The sequence below is a fragment of the Lissotriton vulgaris genome, unplaced genomic scaffold, assembly GCF_964263255.1.
Source record: "Lissotriton vulgaris unplaced genomic scaffold, aLisVul1.2 SCAFFOLD_1580, whole genome shotgun sequence".
In the NCBI taxonomy this organism is placed as follows: Eukaryota; Metazoa; Chordata; class Amphibia; order Caudata; family Salamandridae; genus Lissotriton; species Lissotriton vulgaris.
The window spans coordinates 192,540-211,853 of NW_028244481.1; the positions used below are offsets into that span (position 1 = coordinate 192,540).

The 19,314-nt window shown below is 47.1% G+C and overlaps 1 protein-coding gene across 1 annotated transcript in view; it reads left to right on the forward strand.

The window, feature by feature from the left end:
- Window positions 1-261: 261 nt before the first annotated feature.
- The window catches only part of CPM (carboxypeptidase M), a gene marked incomplete at its 3' end in the record, with an annotated part of 365,870 nt that continues 346,817 nt past the window's right edge, over window positions 262-19,314 (forward strand). The window contains exon 1 of the mRNA XM_086948840.1: window positions 262-419. Within this exon, the coding sequence (XP_086804966.1) occupies window positions 411-419 (9 nt within the window). The remainder of the gene's footprint in view (window positions 420-19,314) is intronic.

The following is a 19,314-nucleotide window of genomic DNA, read 5'->3' on the forward strand; positions in this document are numbered from 1 at the left end:
GTGTGTGGCACTTACAGCTCAGGCCAGGGTTTGTGCGTTTAAATAGGAGACGAGCGCGCGCTTCACGGTGGCGTTGCCCCGGGCACCCTCTTCCGCTTCTGACTGACAGTGCACTCGAGTGCGGGCTTGTAGGTGAGATATGACAGCATCCAGGCAGGAGCCAGACTGCCGGACACTGCTCCCCTGCAGACTGCCATGGGGGAGGACACGGGGAGGCACCAGGCGGCCGCGGGTGGAGCGTGGGCGGTGACAGAGTCTGCTGAGCTAGCTTGGCAGGCGACAGGCACGGTCGGACCAGTTCCTGTCAGCGCGCGGCTCGGACGGGGCTGCTTCAGTGAGCCGGCGCAGCACCGGGCGATGCTACCGGGGTGGTCCAAGGAGGACTCTTGAGGACGCGCTGCGGGCCAGAGATGCGCAAGGTAAACATCTTGCGTCCACTTCACTTTTTTATTTCCCGATAATTTCTTTTTAAATGTAATGTATGTTTACAATGCTGCATACCACACGCGACTGTGAGTGTTAAATTATGCGGAAATCTTTCTTATGTAGCACTCTATAGTGGAGTCGAGTAGCTTGTAATATTTGGGAACTGATTGGTAGGAGATAAAGAAATGTGTCCAAGATCACACAATACGGGATTAGAATGTAAATCACCTGGGCCCCTGGCTTTAAGTGGGCCGGGTCCCGCCTGTCCTGAGCACCAGCAGTTCTAAAAAGCAGGTGCCAAAACTGGTCCCTATCGTGCTCTCCATTTTTGACATCCCCCTCAGGGTGAATAAAAAATCTTAACCCTGCAGCAGTGCCGCCCTTAACTGGCTTTGGGTTAACTTCGAAGAGACTCGTTAAAGTTCTTTCACGCGCTCATCATTTCAGAACTGAAGAATTGTCATATTCAACGAAGTCATAGTTGTTGCTTATGCAACTAACAACCATTGACAAATCCAATAGTTTTGGCCTGCTATAGGTAGAATGTTACTTGCTGTATTATATATCTGGATGCAATGATAGAAGCAGCAAAGCAGCAGTCGGGCGGCACACTATGCTAACTAAGCACAGATTTTTCGCTTACGTGTTTAAAGCCACGACCTTAATTACTTTGGCCACGCCCCTTTGAGAGACCCCCCAGTTTGTTTCATCCCACCGAAAGTCCTGCCTGGACCTGTAAGGGCCACATCTCCTACAAGATAGTAGTGTTCTCCCTCTCATTTTCATAAACTATCTCACGTCTGAAAAATATAAAAATAATTGATTTACTTATGAAAAACAATACAACTAATAGAGCATCTAAAGTTGCAGTTCTATAAAATCTCTGCAATAGTTAATATTAGATGTGGTCTTTCAACAACGCCTAAATAGGCCCTATGAGTGGTGAAGTCAGTGTCATTTTTTAAGCGCCTCAGTGTATTTATTAATGGTTAATATTATTGAAACTGATTTTAACTACTTCATTTAGTCCTGTAGTTGTTTGGCGCCAGTATAGTGCATTTCGAGACCCTTTAGTTCCATGTAAGTCTTCAATCGGTTTAAGTTAAGACCTTACTGGCCTGCGTGGAATATTTACTAGCATTGGGCTTGAATGTATGTGAGTAAACTGACTCTACAGTGTCGGTTTAAGCGTGTTTATTTAACCAGCCACTTTCAAAAAGTCCATCGTATCAACATAATATTGGATTATGTGAGCGCCTGAATCCCTGGAGAACTTTGATTCCTGCCCCTTATCCCGGCTCTGAAAGCTGAGGTTCGATGTCTATTTACACTTAGCTCTAAAGGTTTGACATGTGTCCACACGTTATGCCCAGGCTATGGTCACACACACTGAGAACAGACAGTGCTCTGTACAAATGCCGTGTTAGTTACATACAGCAGGCAATACCTCTGTTTAAGCCTGCTTTTAAGCGCTTTTATTTTGGTAACAGAGGAACGGGTGATCGTCCACGTGGGAGTAGCCAAAGGGCTGTTGGACTGGACTGAGACCAACTTAAGTGTCTGAAAGTCCAGTTCGGTCATGCAGCCTGCATTGCAAAGGGAGGCTCCTGAGGCATTGAGATCACAGCCTCCCTCTGAGGTAGACTGCACCAGTGACCCACGTGCAGAGCACTGGCATAACGAGACTTAAGAGGGGCCCCCTTGCAAGGTATGTGGAGCCCCCCGGGACTCAATCAGGTGCTCTCCAGCCAGAGTATTGTGCTGAGGGGGCCCCTGGAGCTTGGGCACCACCCCCACGACGCAGGGGCCTGTGTTACGCCACTGGCACATAGCTCTCATTTTGTCTAATATCAGCTGTGAATAGTTGTGCACCTAGTGCTGGCATTACTTTTTCTACTAGTACATTCGTTTTTAGGTCTCACCTAGGCAGCACATGCTTTGCATGCGCTGTCTCCTAGAGATATGCTGTATCTAGACCATTGGCTTGAAGCACCTCCCATGTTTTCTATTGGCTCCTGTTAATGTCGTTTTTAAATGGCTGCTTGTGATTGGTGAATATGGTTAATTCGTCCCGGAATTTGCTGTTTCGAATCCTCCCAACAGACAGGCCCTGTTACATGTGTTCTTCCTTTTAAAAAAAAACCCTTTCCCTGCTACGTGTTTTTTTTTATTATTGCTTAGGCTACTGCTGGCTATATATTGGTGATTGCTAAGAAGCTCTCCCAAAAATAAAGTAAAAAAAAAATCATGACAAAACAAAAGAAGAGTTGCCGGTGCGTTTTCCGCACTTTTGGTATAGGTATTTGTGAATGCAAACAACGCCGGTGTATTAGTTGAATAAACTGGGCGACATTTGAACTGTTGAAGTGATGCTCTGTACACAATTGGCTTTGCAATTCGAAACCTGTCGACAGCTTCCTTAGTTTCCATGAACAACACCTGTTCAGTCTCATGCACCCCCGGCCCTGTGAGCGCACACACAATGGGTAAGTCTTGAAAATACCATAATTTAGAAAAAAATGCACCATGTGCCCAATGCCTGTGCCTCTCGTCACAGGACTTGCTAAGCAGGTAGAACACCTGCAGACTGTTCAAACTGAACCCACAGGAAAACCAGATATAACTGAACTGGAAAGTAAGTAAAACCTGTTAATGCAAAAAGTACTTTATGCACTGCCTGGAAACATCAATTACAAATATAGGGCTGGGTTTGTTGATAAGGTTCAGGTAAAGTGCCCTCTATAAAGTGCTTTCAAGAAGTCGTTTGGCACAGATGGCGCAGGCTATCTGTTAGCATCTACCAAGCTAATGGTCGTAGAAGGGCGGCACCTCAAATTAGTCACCAGCGACTTATAGGAAGGGATGGTGCATCCTACCATTAAAATACAGGTACGTAAATCAGTGCAAGTGCCCAGATATCTTTATACAGCCCAATACAAGCATTTTAGTTAGTTTGTGAGCGCTTACAAAGTTGGCAAACACAGAAACTGGGACAGCAGATAGACCTCCACAAATAAACTTACAGGTCACAAGCTTTAATCCATGTTTAATCAGTCTTTCCTCCATCCAAGGGTCATAAAAATGTACAAGTGAGCTGGCTAATGAACTATAATCACTTTGCGTTTTCTGCCATGTTTCTTCCTCTTCCTCTTATTCCCTCTCTTTCTGTCTGTCTCGCTCCTCCTCACTTGCTGAAAACCCTGACTTCAACAAACTGCTTTTACCCTCTCTTTCCTCTCCTTTCCTTTTTTTTTTCAACTGTGAAATGGATCCAAAAAATAAAAGAAACACCTTTTCTGCAAATGTCGTCTTTTTCTGAAAGTTTTCTATTCCAAAGTGCAACCTCGGGTCGGGAGAGAAAACAAAAATCAAAATGCAAAAAATAAATAAATAACAAAATAAAGCAAGGCAGACTGGTCGCAAAGTGGTCACATCCCATTTTAGTCCCCGGATGACCGGATCCTTCCGTATCCATGCCGCCAGTGGTTCCAGTACCATGGCAAAGAGAAGTGGTGACAGGGGCAACCCTGTCTCGTCCCCCTGCCCAAGGGGAAGTCTGCTGAGATGCGTTCGTTTGCTACCACTTGCGAAAGGGGTTTAGTGTAGAGCAGCTGCACCCATTGGCAGAACTTTGGGCAGAAAATCATGTGTCCGAGGACCGCAAAGAGAAAAGGCCATTCGACCATGTCGAATGCCATACACGCGTCCAGGGATAATATGACTGCATCTTCTGCAATCGTGGACTTACGCGCCATGACACTGTGTAGTCGTCTGAAGTTCAGCACCGTGTTGAGGTTCGGCATGAACCCGGATTGATCCGGGTGGATCACCGTTGCAAGATATGGTTGCAGTCTCACGGCCAGTACTTTTGCAAGTATTTTAGCTTCCGCCTTTATTAAGGATATAGGCCGGTAGGACATGCATTCTTGTGGCAGTTTGCCAGGGTTTGTGTATTGTGACTATTGCTGCGAGGCGCTGATCTCTAGGAGGTTCTCCCCATTTCAAACTGTCTGTGTACATATTCAGCAGGTGAGGTACGAGCTGACTGGCGGCCCTTTTATAGAATTCTACTGGGATACCTTTAGGTCCGAGGGCCTTTCCCGTATGTAGTGCTCCTATTGCTAGCTCAATTTCGTCTGGAGTCAGATCTGCTTCTAGTGTCTGAGTTACATCGCTGGACAGTTTGGATATTTGTATGTCTTTTAGGAAAGCCAGATTATCTGTTATAGTGTTTGTGGCTGCGGGTGTGTATATTCTTTCATAATGGCCGCTAGTGTTTCAACAATGGGTTGGGGGTCTGAGGTTGTAGTACCATCGTCTAAGTCAAGTTGTGCAATTCATCGGCTGGCTCTTTCCTTATTATCCAACCAAGCAAGAAGCTTACCGGCTTTGTCCCCCAGTTCGTAAAGTGTGTTGTGTGCTGGTGAGTTTGGCTTTGGCCTCCCATGCGTAGGCCCTGTATTCCCATTGTGTCAAATGCAGTTTATGTGTCGTATCATCATTGGTGTCTGCGGTATGGCCAGTTGTCGCCTGAGCAACCTCTTGTTCCAGTGTTTCGATCTGTTGTTTTTGTGTCTTTTTGTGCTGTGTAACTAGTGAAATTTGCCTGGCCCCGCAGTACGGTTTTAAATGCTCCCAGAGCACCATCGGGGAGGTTACAGGGGAGGGGGGCACGAACAGACAGAAACCACTGGGCCACAACTGTGATGGTTGCGGACATTTGCTGCACGTGTCCTGGGGTCTGTCATGTTATGGCTCTGCAGCTGGGCTTAGTACACGCCTTTCCGCACTTTACTCCCAGAATAGTGAAGGCTAGCAGCGAGAGGCTGTTTGGAGCATGAGCTCAGGACTCAACAATCAACCAATAGAAACAATAATGTCTAGCCCAGTGCATGTCTTTTTAAAAAAAGAAATAATTTTTATTCTCACAATTTTACTAAGTACTATACAATTCAATCCAGTATACCACTTGTCCCCTTCAGTATTATACCCACCAGGGTGACCCTAGACAAAGTGTCCCACTGTAATTATGACAGAAGCATGAAAATGGCTCCGGTGCAGCGTATGGATGCCCCACAAGGTAAATGTGTAACCAATCCACTCGTTTGCGTGTCTTCTTAGCCCTGGTGGTAGCAGGACTTTAGTTCAAAGTTTGCCATTTACACTTATACAAGAGCAAGATTTACTTACCTTCAGGAAGAAACTGAAAACATGGTTATTCTAGCAATAGTACATTGTGCTGAGTATTCGCTAGGTATTACTGTCAGTTGTCTGTCTTGAGGTCTTACAGCGCCGGGATACTCTATTGAGTAGCTTTGCGCTCTATAAGTATCAATTTACAATTACAATTACACCTGCATGGTGCGAACTTGGCGGCTTGACTTCACTGAGGAGGCCTGCAAGCCTGCACCTGTCTTGCACCAGGAATCGCAGAGAGACTAGAAACCCTCTTCAGCACAGGTCGCTCTCCAACCATCTGCCTTCTGTGGGTGTTCCTCCAACCAGGAACACTCTGGGCTTCTACTTCTGGACAGCCTCGCCTCATGGAGGGACGGGCGGGTTCCTTCCCTCTTTCAGCAGGCAGGCCAGCTTCTAAGCAGACCCTCAGCTCTTCCAGCAGATAGTGCAGGTAATATCCCAAAACATATTTCACCATATGTGGAGGGGGTGGAGCCATGTGGGATGCACAGTCTTGGGCTGAGAACTGCCTAAAGAGCACTTCTGTGAGGTTTCTGAATCAGCCTGTTATCTGTCTCTATGAAGTAATAATCAGGAAAAGACTAAAGAAAAATATTTCAGTGCCACCATTTACCTCTACTGTTCAGCAGTCAGAAAGACCTCATAGCTACCAAAGACTTCAAGAATTTCTATTGGTCACCCTGTCTCAATTCTTCTTACTTGAGTGTTTGGATCTCCACCTTCCAGCCACACAAATAGGGCAATGCAGTTCCAATCTCTGGGGAAGCTGTCATCCATCTTGTGCCATGACAAACTAGATCATACAGAATGAATCCCACTAGTTTCAGTACTCAGACTCTTGCACACAGAGTCCTACTACTGCACATGCACTACTCACACACACACACACACTCACCATGCACATAGACTGTCAGTCAATGCAAGGTTCTGGACATTCACTTAACTGCCGATCTTTACATGAAAGAGCCAGCAGGGCACACACTCTCTAACTCAGAGAAAAGGTCTGGTTTTACTATAAAACTCAAAATCACGGGAGACTGGCACCAGCACTTTATGTGCTATACTCAGGACAGTTACAGTAGTCATCTATATACTATAAGGGAACCCGAAGTGCACCCCTTCAGGTCAAAGGAGAGGTCCTGGACCTCATGTTTTCAAGGATTGTCCTAGGCTGTTGAGCTCACACTAGATCAGCAGCATGCCATCAGGGCCAAAACAAAAGTCAGGATGCCCTTATACTGTGCAGGGGCCCTTCCCATCCCAAAATATGGTGTTCTCAAAAGTTCTCTCCCACTTCGCTATTTGCATGGTAGGAACGGATCGGTCATCCAGTTCTTTATGTTCTTGAAATTGTAGATGTGGATTTTGCATCATAAAGGCAGGACTATTACACACTTTCCAAACGAATAAAACATAACTGGAGGAGCTACCTAGATCTGACACAAAGGAAACTAAGGTCTCTGTTTGGGGAGTTGGGACGGGCTGAATTTAGGGAGTCCAGTAAATCTCTCTGTCCCCAGAACAAGATGGCAGCCAGCAGCAGATGCTATGTGCTGCGGTACCACTGCATGCATTTTCTTTATGAGGTGTGAGTGAACCTACTCCAGATGGCAGAGGCTGTTTATCTACATCCGCACTGCCCGGACCTCAACGAAACTGGTCCCACCACGTATACTCACCCCTTGATAGTATAGCCTGGTATGTCAGCGGATTCCACTTTTCCAGTCCTTACTTTCCTTTTACATATGAATGTTATCAGTCGCAGCTCCTAGTGGGAGTGCTAAAGGGCGGTGGGGCGGGGGAGGGGTAGAGGGGGGTAGTAAACTCCGGCATGTGGCCGACTGGAGTTAAGTACATAAATATATAAATAAAACAAATTACATTGCGCATCTGCAACGCCATTTGCGTTGCAGGATGCGCAATGTAATTGGTTTTATTTATTTATTTATGTACTTACCTCCAGTCGGCCGTATGCCAGAGTTTACTACCCCCCACCCTTTCCCTCCCCCTCCCCACCGCCCGCAGCACTCCCACTAGGAGCCGCGACTGAATGGTATCATGTACATTAGCGTAGTCTGAGGAAAAATTGTCGACTATACCCCACTGTTAAATCAAACCAAAGACAATGAACCTGTTGTTACCATTGAGGCAACTTGTCAACACACCACCAGGGAATTCGATTATTGTAGTTTGTCATGAGGCAATTAAGTGCCCTTTACACGCTAGGTCCTCAACTGCCTGTTAGCTTTCTTTTCTAGTAGTACACTCCAGACACACAGCAGCGTTAGGGGTGCACAATGTGCATAGCGCTGTTTTCATGGATGGCATGTGGACATCAATCAATCAATCAGGAGTTTGTTAAAGCGCAACTACTCACCCGTAAGGGTCTGAAGGCGCTAGGGGTGGGGGGGGGGTGCAGGTTCCATTCCATCAAGGAGGGGGTCTGTCGAAGAGCCAGGTTTTGAGGTTTCTTGCGAAGATGGGGAGCGATGTTGTCTGTCTGAGGTGGAGCGGAAGGGCGTTCCATGCTTTGGCCGCGAGGAAGGAGAAGGAGCGGCCTTCCGATCTGGTCTTTCTGGTGCGGGGGACCTCGGCGTAGGAGAGCTGGGCTGATCGTAGGGTCCTTTGGGGTGCGTGGAATTTGAGCTGGCTGTTCAGGTATGCTGGTCCGGTGCCGTGGAGGGCCTTGTGTGCGTGGGTGAGCATCTTAAAGGTGATTCTCGCCTCGACGGGGAGCCAGTGGTGTGTGCGCAGGTGCTGGGAGATGTGGCAGTGTTTTGGCAGGTTGAGGACCAGTCTTGCGGCGGCGTTCTGGATGTTCTGGAGCTTGCAGATGAGGTTTTTGTTTATTCCGGCGTAGAGTGCGTTGCCGTAGTCGAGTCTGCTGGTGACCAGGGCGTGAGTGACTGTCTTTCGGTGTTCGAGGGGGATCCATTTGAAGGTCTTACGAAGGAGGCGGAGGGTGTGGAAGCAGGAAATGAGACAGAGTTGATCTGGCGGTCCATTTTGAGCTTGGAGTCCAGGATGTTTCCCAGGTTGCGTGCGTGGTCTGTGGGGGTTGGCGGGTTTCCGAGGGCGGTGGGCCACCAGGTGTCGCTCCAGGCGTCGGGGTTTGGGCCCATGATGAGTACTTCTGTTTTGTTGGTGTTTAGTTGTAGGCAGCTGTTTTTCATCCATTTGGCGAGGGCATTCATGCCTTCTCAAAAGTTGCGTCTGGCGGTGTTGGGCTCGTTGGATAGGGAGAGGATGAGCTGGGTGTCGTCTGCGTATGACACGATGTTGAGTCCGTAGGTTCTGACGATGGGGGCAAGTGGAGCCATGTAGACGTTGAAGAGCGTCGGGCTGAGGGAGGAGCCCTGGGGGACTCCGCAGGTGGTAGGTGTGGGGTCTGAGAGGAAAGGGGGAGTCTGACCCGTTGCGTCCTGCCGCAGAGGAAGGAGCAGATCCAGTCGAGGGCCTTGTCCTGGATTCCTGCGGCGTAGAGTCTGCGTATTAGGGTGCGGTGGGAGACTGTGTCGAACGCCGCTGATAGGTCTAGGAGGATGAGGGCTACTGTTTCTCCTTTGTCCAGTAGGGTGCGGATGTCATCTGTTGCGGCGAGGAGGGCGGTTTCCGTACTGTGGTTTTTTCTGAAGCCGGATTGGGAGGAGTCGAGGATGTTGTGTTCTTCAATGAATGTGGCGAGTAGGCTGTTGATGGCTTTCTCGATGACTTTCGCTGGGAAAGGGAGCAGGGAGATGGGTCTGTAGTTTTTGAGGTCGGTGGGGTCCGCTGAGGGTTTCTTCAGGAGGGGGTTGACCTCGGCGTGTTTCCAGTCGTCGGGGAACGAGGCGGATGCCAGGGATCGGTTGATGGTGTGGCAGAGCATGGGTGCGATGGTGTCAGCGGCTCTGTTGAAGATGTGGTGGGGGCAGGGGTCCGTGGGGGCCCCTGAGTGGATTGACTTCATTGTCTTCAGTGTGTCTTTGGTGGTGAGGGCTGTCCAGTCATCAATCGCTGGTTTCCGGGTGTCGGGGGTGGTTGGTGAGGGTTCAGTGTGTTGGTTGTCTTCGTCGAAGTTGTCATAGATGCTCTTGGTTTTGTGGTGGAAAAAGGTGCTGAGTTTGTCGCAGAGGTCTTGTGAGGGAGGGATGTCGGTAGACTCGCTGGTGGGTTGGGCGAACTCCTTGATGATGCTTAAGAGTTCCTTGCTGTTGTGTGCGTGGGTGGAGATTCTGTCTTCAATCGCTTTTTTCCTCGTTTCTCTGATGAGTTGATGGTGAGCATTGGTGGCGGCTCTGAAGTTGTTGTGGGCTTTTGTGGATTTGATGTTTCTCCAGGTCTTTTCGAGGCGGCGGCATGTGCGCCTGGACTCTCGAAGTTCAGTGGTAAACCATCTGGCTTTCTTGGCACGGGTATTGTTGTTTTTCTTGAGGGGGGCTATGGTGTTGGTGCTGTCCGAGATCCATCTATGCTGGGTACGGGCTGCATTGTTGGGGTTGTCGTTTTCCGCGATGGTTGGGGTGGAGTTGTTGAGTGAGGAGATGAGCTGGTCGTCGGTGATTTTGGTCCAGTTTCTTTGTGAAAGCAGGTGCTGGTGTCTGTGGATGGTGGGTGTTCTGAAGGTGAAGTGGACGCAACGATGGTCGGTCCATGGGAGTTCGGTGGTGTGGCTGAAGGTGATGGAGTTTCCTGTAGTGAAGAGGGGGTCGAGGGTGTGTCCTGCTGAATGCGTGGGCTCGGTCATGATCTATGTTGTGGAGGTTGTTCAGGAGGCATGTGGTGTTGGGGTCCAATTGATTGTTGAGGTGGAAGTTGAGGTCTCCCAGCAGGGTGTAGTTGGTGGATGCGATGGCCTGCGGGGAGATAATGTCTGTGATGGAGTTGGCGAAGGGTCCGCGGGGTCCAGGGGGTCAGTAGATGAGGGTTCCTCGGAGGGCGGCAGTGAGGCTGGCCAGTATCTTGAAGTGAAGGTGTTCCATCAGTTCTGTGGACTCGTCAGGGAGTGTGCTCAGGCGGAGGCTGGATTTGTGGATGATGGCGAGTCCTCCTCCTGGGTGGGTGAGGCGGTCCTTTCTGTAGATCTTGTATCCTTGAGGGATGGCGATGGCGATGTCCGGTCCTGAGGTGGCGTTGGTCCAGGTTTCGGTGAAGAATGCTACGTCCTGGGTGGTGCTGTCGACGTGGTCCCAGATTTCTGTGGCGTGTTTGTGGAGGGATCGGACGTTGAGGAGGATGCATTGCAGGGTCTTCAGTTCGGTTGTGTTCTTGTGGGCGGGTTGTGCTGGATCCGTGTTCTTGGCGTTGCTGCAGGTGTGCCGGCAGCGGTGACAGCTGAAGGGTCCATGGGTGTCGGCTGGTGATGCTTCCTTGCAGTTGTTGTTGCAGCCTGGATTGAGTGCGTGGAGTGCTGCTGGGTCGTAGCGTTGGCGGGGCGGAGGTCCAGGGGTCCTGGTGCTGGTCGCGGACGGGTCTCGGACGGGCGCAGACGTGCTTGCCTTTGACGCGCCTTCGGTGCACCAGCGGCGCGCCAGCAGCCATTAAGTAGGGGTCGGGGAGGGCTGGACAGCTGGGAGGCGGGAGCGGGGAGAGGAGGTGGATTGGACCGGTCGCGCTGGGGGGGGGGGCCGCGGGGGCAGTAGCGGCGGGGAAAGGTAAAGGGAGGAAAGAAGGGATAAAGAAAAAAGGGAAAATAAGCAGAAATAAGGCACAAAAGAGCAGAGATGCAGAAAAGGGCAGAAAGGTGAAAGATGGAAAGGGTAGAAAAACGAGTGAAGGAGCAGAGGGAGAGAAAGGGAAAATGGGCAGAAATAAAGCAAAAAAGAGCAGAGGTGCAGAAAGGTGAAAGATAGAAAGGGAAGAAAAACGAGTGACATGTGTCATTTGAAACAACTTGGCAAATAACTCTTTGAATGGATGGGTTTATGTGCCTCTGCTTGGTGTTGACTATAAAGCCAAGAGAGACACATGGCTGAGGGACCAGTCTGCAGCTAGAATTTCTGCCAATCAGAATTTGTTAGCCATTTGTGGAGTGGAAGGACTGAAGGTGTCACATTTCCCCAAGTTATACTTGGATCTATGTTGAGTAGCACTATCTGTTCCACATCTTTCTTTGACTTCTGGAACATAGAGTGAAAGGTTTCAACTTGGATATAGATACTGAAACAAGGATAAAAAACAGAACTCTATGAGTCGGTTGCTTCTGACACTGGGCAACTTGAGATCTTAGGGTAACAATCAACCTTTAATTTCATGAAATGGGTTTCGATGTAGTCTGTTATTTGGATCAATTTAAACCTAACTCAATTTAAATCTAGCTGTTTAATACCGAATGCATTGTGCTTGTGATCTTCATCTTAGTACTGGCTAATGTGTATTGCTATGTTGTGCAAATTATCACAATCTGCCCCACACATTGTTTCTGAGGGTGCAAACAGAAAAATCTTTTCGTTCTTTAAGACAGTGGGGAATGTGGTATTGAAGCTTTGTTACTTGTCTATTGTGTTGAGATTCCTATAATGCTGGTTATGGGATGGAAAGCTTATCATAGAAGGCATGTGAGACAGTAGACATGGTTGAAGAGCTGCTATGACCAGCATATCTGTCATTAAGTCAAAGTGATTCTTCAGATGAAATTTGCCTTACTTTGGGCTTGGTGAGTGTAACATTTTTTGCAATTTGCACAAGTGATTGGATTTTGGGGCTCTCCTGCAGGTTTAGTATGGTCAGTAACTGTTAATGAGCTTTTCATGGATCTAAATTCTCACTATGCCATCACCCATCTTACCCAGAACAAATATATCAGACGTGCTGCATAAAAACGAAAAACTAAAGCTGGGGCAAAACATCTTAGCTTCAAAAGTGAGTTTGAACATTGCATAGTAATTAAATATAAGACTGAGGTTTTTACACTACAGAAATGTCCCAGGTGTACTTGTATTTAAGGACCAAAGTGGACCCAGTTATGCAACGCCTTTTGTGTCTCGGCTGAGACAGCACATGCAAATATCTTTTTTTACTGATAAAAAAACAGAAAAAAGGCTTCGAGCCCACTCATTACTTACAACTAATTGGCTTCATCATCACTTTAATTTCTTTTTTAGGTCTCGTTAGCGTAGGCTGCGCACATGTGCAGTCGAGCTCGCAAGATTTTATGTTTTCAGAGTACTTTCACTTGCGAGGTTAAGACCGGCCCCTCTTTTATATTGGCTGGCGTCACCATTCATGCTAAACGGCGGCCAGCCATTGGAAAAGAGGTATTAGTGATGTACTCTTTTCTCTTTCGAAGCCGTCCCACTTGGACTGGCTTCCTTGACTTACGTGTGTGGAAAAGGTTTCTTATCATTTTTATGGGGCGAAACAGATGGCCCCATAAAGAATAATAATAAACCTTTTACCACACACGTAAGTCAGGCCAAGCCCGTTCAAGTGGGAAGGCTCTAAAAGAGAAATTGCTTTCATTTTAGTATAATCGCAGCACCGCGCTTTACTTTTAAAATGTTACAAGTAAAGCGCGGGTGCCGCGATTATACCAAAATAAAAGAAATAGAAAAAACATCTATTTCTTTCATTTTGGTATAATCGCGCATCCGCGCTTTACTTGTAACATTTTAAAAGTAAAGCGCGGTTGCCGACTTTGGAGCTGGAGAGCAGAGTTCAAGCCTCAGCGTTGGCTCTATCATCTAATTATAAATAAACAGTGATTTTGGAGGGGTAGGGGAGGGAGGGGAGCGACAAATAGAAAAAACACAACCCAGGTGGAGGGTCGAGACAGATAACAATGTAGTATCTGAAACCAAGTGAAACAAAGAGTGCAGAGAATTGAAGGAGGTGGCTCAAAGTGGAACACTGCCGACTTTCGAGCTGGAGAGCAGGGTTTAAGCCCCACGTTGGCTGTATAAATAATAAATAAATAAACCGAGATGTCAGATGAGGGTTGGGACAGACAAATAAAACAAGCATTGGCAATGCAATGGGGGGCGTGAGACAAAATCAGACTGTGGGAGGAAGGGTGGAGGCATGGGAAGAAATTAGTCTGTGCAGTAAAGGGGCCAGTAACTGTGGAAGGACAGGAATGAAAACATGTCTATCAAAAGGAGGGATAAACAAACCTGCAACCAATCGGAATTCAGTATTTAACACACAAGCCAATGGAAATGATGGGCGGAGAGTGGGCGGAGATGGATCGTAGCCTCGTGAAAGGGTGGAGAGATCTCACCCAAAATGTTTACATTCAACTGGCATCTTCCTTTGTGCCGGTGGTGGTTGTGAGATACAAGAGACAGAAACAAGACTAGGTGGGTATCCTTGGTATTCAGCAACCCTGACAATCATCAGCACATGTGGCAGGCCTCTAAAGCTTTAGGCCCGGGTAGTTATTGTTTTCTTTTACAAAGTAAGCCCAGCCGAGTTGCAGATGTCTCCTTTGGTGTGGGGGCCGGTTTCATGCGTACCACCAGCAAGAATGGAAGTTATAGGTCTCCGGGGTCAAAGGGGAGCCAGCCTTTCCAGGGAAGAGAACAGGCAACTAACATACAAATTCCAGGTTGTCTTCGGGATAGATAGCACCTTGTGAGCGCACAGAAGATGGGGGAGATGTGCAAGCATGTAGACATTCGAGGAAACTCTGAGCAGCCGTTCCTTTAAAGGAAACATCCTCGCACCTGCCAAGGTTGTGCCCACCGGGGCCCGTCCGTGCCCGGCACGGCAGAGAAACCTCTAGATGTTTCTATTGGCATCGCCCCCAGTCACACACCTCAAGAGCCCGTTCCTAGACCAGAGCGCAGCTGTGGGTCAACCACCTACTGCGTCATCATGGGGGCAGTGAGAAAAGGCCCTACACCCTGACACTGAGGTTCAGTGCGACTCCCACCTGCTGCGTCATCATGGGAGCAGTGCTGCGCAGTGTCCCTCGGAGAAGGCACTACACCCTGACACTGAGGTGCAGTGCGACTCCCCCCTCCTGTGTCATCATGGGAGCAGTGCTGCACAGTGTCCCTGGGAGAAGGCAATACACCCTGACACTGAGGTGCAGTGCGACTCCTCCCTCCCGCTTCATCGTGGGAGCAGTGCTGCGCACTGTCCCTAGGAGAAGGCACTACACCCTGACACTGGTGCAGTGTGACTCCCTCCTGCGTCATTAGGGCGGGCAGTGCTGCGCAGTGTCCCTCAGAGAAGGCACTACACCCTGACACTAACACTATGGTGCAGTGCGACTCCCCCCCTCCAGCGTCATCATGGGAGCAGTGCTGCAGTGCCTCTCAGAAAAGGCACTACACCCTGACACTGAGGTGCAGTGCGAATCCTCCCTTCCGCGTCATCATGGGAGCAGTGCTGCGCAGTGTCCCTCAGAGAAGGCACTACACCCTGACACTAATACTATGGTGCAGTGCGACTCCCCTTTCCCACCCCCTTCCTGCGTCATCAAAGGGGCCGTGCTCCACAGTGTCCCTGGGAGATATTTTTTCCCTTGATATATACAGTCCCCATAGTGATACCATAATATTGATGTTGTTTAAAAAAAACATTAATAAAAACCATTATCATTTACAATGCCAATAGCTCACGCTTGTGTAAATGCGATGCAATACATTTTGCATTTACAAAACTTTTGGCTATTAGCATTTTAAATTACAATGCCTTTTATTTATGTTTTACAAAAGAAAACAAAAAAAAACAATGTCATTTACAATGTCAATAGCTCAAAACAATGTCAGTGCGAGACCTATTGCATTATAAATGCTTGTTTTCATTGGTCAGTGGCAGCTGACTGCGGTCTCGTTGCAGACAGCTCTAGGAGGATTTTGATTTCACCATCTTTAGATTTGATACACACCAAAGTACTGCAGGGAATCAGCTGCGTGTGCTTTACAACTCTCTTTCCTTTGTTCGCTACAGTTCATTACAAAACCAAGCAGAGCTTCTTGCCAGCGTGTTTATAGCCATCACTGCTTTAAGAGAGGCCGAGTGCATTCACTGTATGCCGCTGTTGTGAGCACTCCCTGATGACATTGGTTGTTCGTTGCTGTGTTTTCTCTCCATATAATCCTTTTTAGGTTTTGCCTGAGACAGCGCATACTCTGTCTGCAAAATATTTTATAAACTGAAAAAACAAAAATGTTAATGTTAAAACAGGCTTAAAGCCGCACATTACGTACCATTGGTTGTCTTTGACGTCACCTCTTTCCTTGCTTCTCATTGGTCACTGCCTCCTACTTCTTCCAGCTTTCACTTTTCTTACAGTGTTTGGCCATGGTGTTGAGCATGGACCAACTACAGCTTCCTGACTGTGGCCAGTGCCCATCCACTGGTGGTGGGCTTCTGGAGGTACTTATTTTTTGGGTCGAGCCTGGGCAACGCAGTTGCTGCTCTGCGAGGCGTGCTGTATTAGGGTAGGGACTTGAAGCTCCGCCCACTCTTCGCCCATATTTTTCATTGGCTTGTGTCATTGTCCACTGTAAACTGTGGCTGTTCATTCGTCAAAAGTTTAGTCCTTCCTCAGTACCGCCTTGTCTTCTTTTGTAACCTCCCATGACGACACCCCCGTTACGTGTTACTCAGCAGGCTTTAATTACAGCCTCCTAGCACTATTTTCTCAAATAGCTTTGTCCTGCATGTTGTTGCAGGCAGGACATTCTCTCTCCTAATGCTTTTTTGTAATTTTTCTATCACAGTTGCTGGCATTTGCAATGCATAAGGTCTTACATTTGTGAGAGTTTAAGCTATTGACATTGTAAATGACAATGCTTTTTATTTATCTGTTTTAAAAACAAAACATAAATAAAAGTCATTGTCATTTACAAAGCAAGTGCGAGACCTATTGCATTGCAAATGTGTGTTTACCTTTCCTGTTGCATTTTAAGAGAGTGCATGTTTGTCAACCCCCCTGTCGTCTGTCATCCTGCCCCAAACTCCCTCCCTACCCCTTGTTTGTGTTACTTGCCCGTCTTTTGTGCCTCCATGCCACAATTTGCTTGCTCCCTCTCATCCCCCTCCCACCCTCCTCCAGATGTTGCTTGTTCCCTTCCGCTATCTGTGACCTTACTCCAACCTCCCTCCCTTGTGTTGGCTGTCCGTCCAGTCATCCTTCCGCTGTTTGTCATTTTGTGCCCCATCTGCCTCCTCGCGCCCTGGCTCACAACGCCTCAAACAAAAACCTTGACAAAGCCAAATAGCTCTTGCATACATGAGAACTGCTTGGTTTTGTCAATGGTTTTTAGCCATGTTTTACAGCAGCATGGCTGCAGTGCAACATGGCTGAAAGTAAAGGGAAAAAAACACTGACGAAGCCAACATTGAGCGTGCCATACTTCTCTTTTTTTTTAAACTTTCAACCATGTTGAACGGAAGTCATGCTGTTGTACAGCACGGCTAAAACAACATCGACAAAGCCAAATAGATCTTGAAGAGGGGCAAGGGAAACCTATTGGCTTTGCCAATGGTTGTTTTAATTGCAGTAGGTTTCTCAGGCTGGACACAGAATAAAAGAAATCATTTGTGTGTAAAGACTTATTAAGCTATGGGTGTTGGTCAGACGAATGCCCAAACATTTTAGTAACATATGTTGAATGCATGACATGTTCCCTGTTAGCTCTCAGGACAGAAATTATACTAAATTGATGTTCTCTTGTAGAAAATTCAGTTGGCTAGGCACATCTTTTTTTAAATTGAATCTAGCTTGTCATCATGTACGTTACGTTTGTAAGACTGTTTGGGGGTTCTGAGTTTGATTAAAATGGAGGCGTTTGTTCAGCAGCCCTGACGGGAGCTTGAGAAGGGGAGAGCCCCTCATGCGCATACATGACTTCGGCTCTGTCTTGCTGCAAGGTTGGCATACTGTGCTTCCGACTTGGATGGTGAATGGGAAGAGGGAGTGGTCGTGGGACTGTTATATGTATTTTGATTTGCATTCCTGCTTTTAATCATGAACTCTGCACTAGCTGCAGCGTTTTTGTCTTACCAGTGCCAACAGCCGCTCTGTGTCATGCTCATCAGTCAGACCTCAAATTGTGATGAACCGTTTGCAATGCATCCTCCCTTCCTCCCCGACCGGATTATTTGTGTTTGCCAGCCATATATGAACAAAATGTCTCTCTAATCTCATAATAAAAAATCATAAATAATAAATACATACAGAGAGGTACTTTTGGTCAGCCATCTTCATCCACTGGTCTGTTCAGTTGTCATTCACATGGGCTTCTGCCCACCACAGCAGGCAGCATGGGATAATGGATCATCCCACTTCAGTCACTTACTCATTTGCACTGTGATTTTTTCTTGATCACAAGTGCGTATCCGCCTAAAGAGGAATACAATTCGGCGCTATGCCTGTTGGGCCAATACTTTGCTGGTATTTTTTCTTTCCATTCTTTCTCCTTTTTTATTTTTTGACCATGCGTGTGTGTTTAAATGTCTTACACACTAATTCCGAGGTGATAGTACCTTTTTTGTACCAGTACGAATAATATTTTCCTTTGATGTGTAATAAAACCATAAAGTTTCTTTACCATACAATAGCATGACATAAAATGAACGGCTGTACTACACCATATCGTACCATACCATACCATACCATACCATTCTATGCCATACATAACATACCATATGATACCAAAACACACCATACCATACGATACCATACCATGACATGCATACCTTAACATACCACAGGACATACCATCCATACTATGCCATACCATACCATACCATTCCATACAATAAAATATATGCAGCACCCTTCCACAGGGAGATCAAACAGTCATTTCTTGCCTTAAGATTCAAATAAATAACCACACTAGACCTCATGCCAAAATGAAGGATGGCTGGTTTAAGTGAAGATTGGTCCTGCCGTCTATTCCACCAGGGGAATTAAACTTTGCTCCATATTGTATGCATCTGCCCTGTATTGATGGTCTATTGAATGGGGAATTAGGTCGTGTAGGCCTGCACTGGTGGAGTCTATGGGTCCAAGCAATACAATGCTGAATATTAGACAAACCCAGTTGAATATTTTCAAAAAGATGATCAGCTTATAGGTTGGGCGATGGGTAATCTTGAGGGCGTTCCCAATTCTAACTTTAAAACGTGATAAATTAGTAGCCCCTAAGGCAAACTTAACATAAGCAGTTACTCTTCAAGGACGGGTTGCTAAGGATCGCCATAATCAGCTGTTCCCAATCCCTGTTAATCTCAGGCAACTACTTTGTTTATCCTGGTCTTGCACACTTGCACTTTTACTGGGGGAACCACAGCCCATCTTGCACCATAAATATCCCTGCCTCAGTCCTGCACATAAGCACTTTAATGTCCTATATTAATCTACTTTAGGGAACTTCAGCCGCCTGTATGGCAATCTTGCTCTTTATACACTAGGGAAAAGACCAGTCCCTGATTAGCCACTTTTATCCAATTTATATCTGTAGTTGGCACCTCTACTTAAATACCTAGGAAGGAAAGTTGAAGAAAGTGAAGGGCTTGTGACTCGATGCTCAGTGGCCGTAATAGATGTATGGTTACAAAAAACGGGTAAATCCGGAATCACTGGGACCTGGGTACTAGACAGTATACATTAGGGTGGTCCCAGTACAATAACATCATTAGTGTAGAACGGGGAGAAAATTCAATAAGAATTCAAAACAAAATAAACAAAAAACTTTTTTGTTCCAGTGTTATTTAATCACACTGAAACTGAACGTCATTTCATCAGACAGA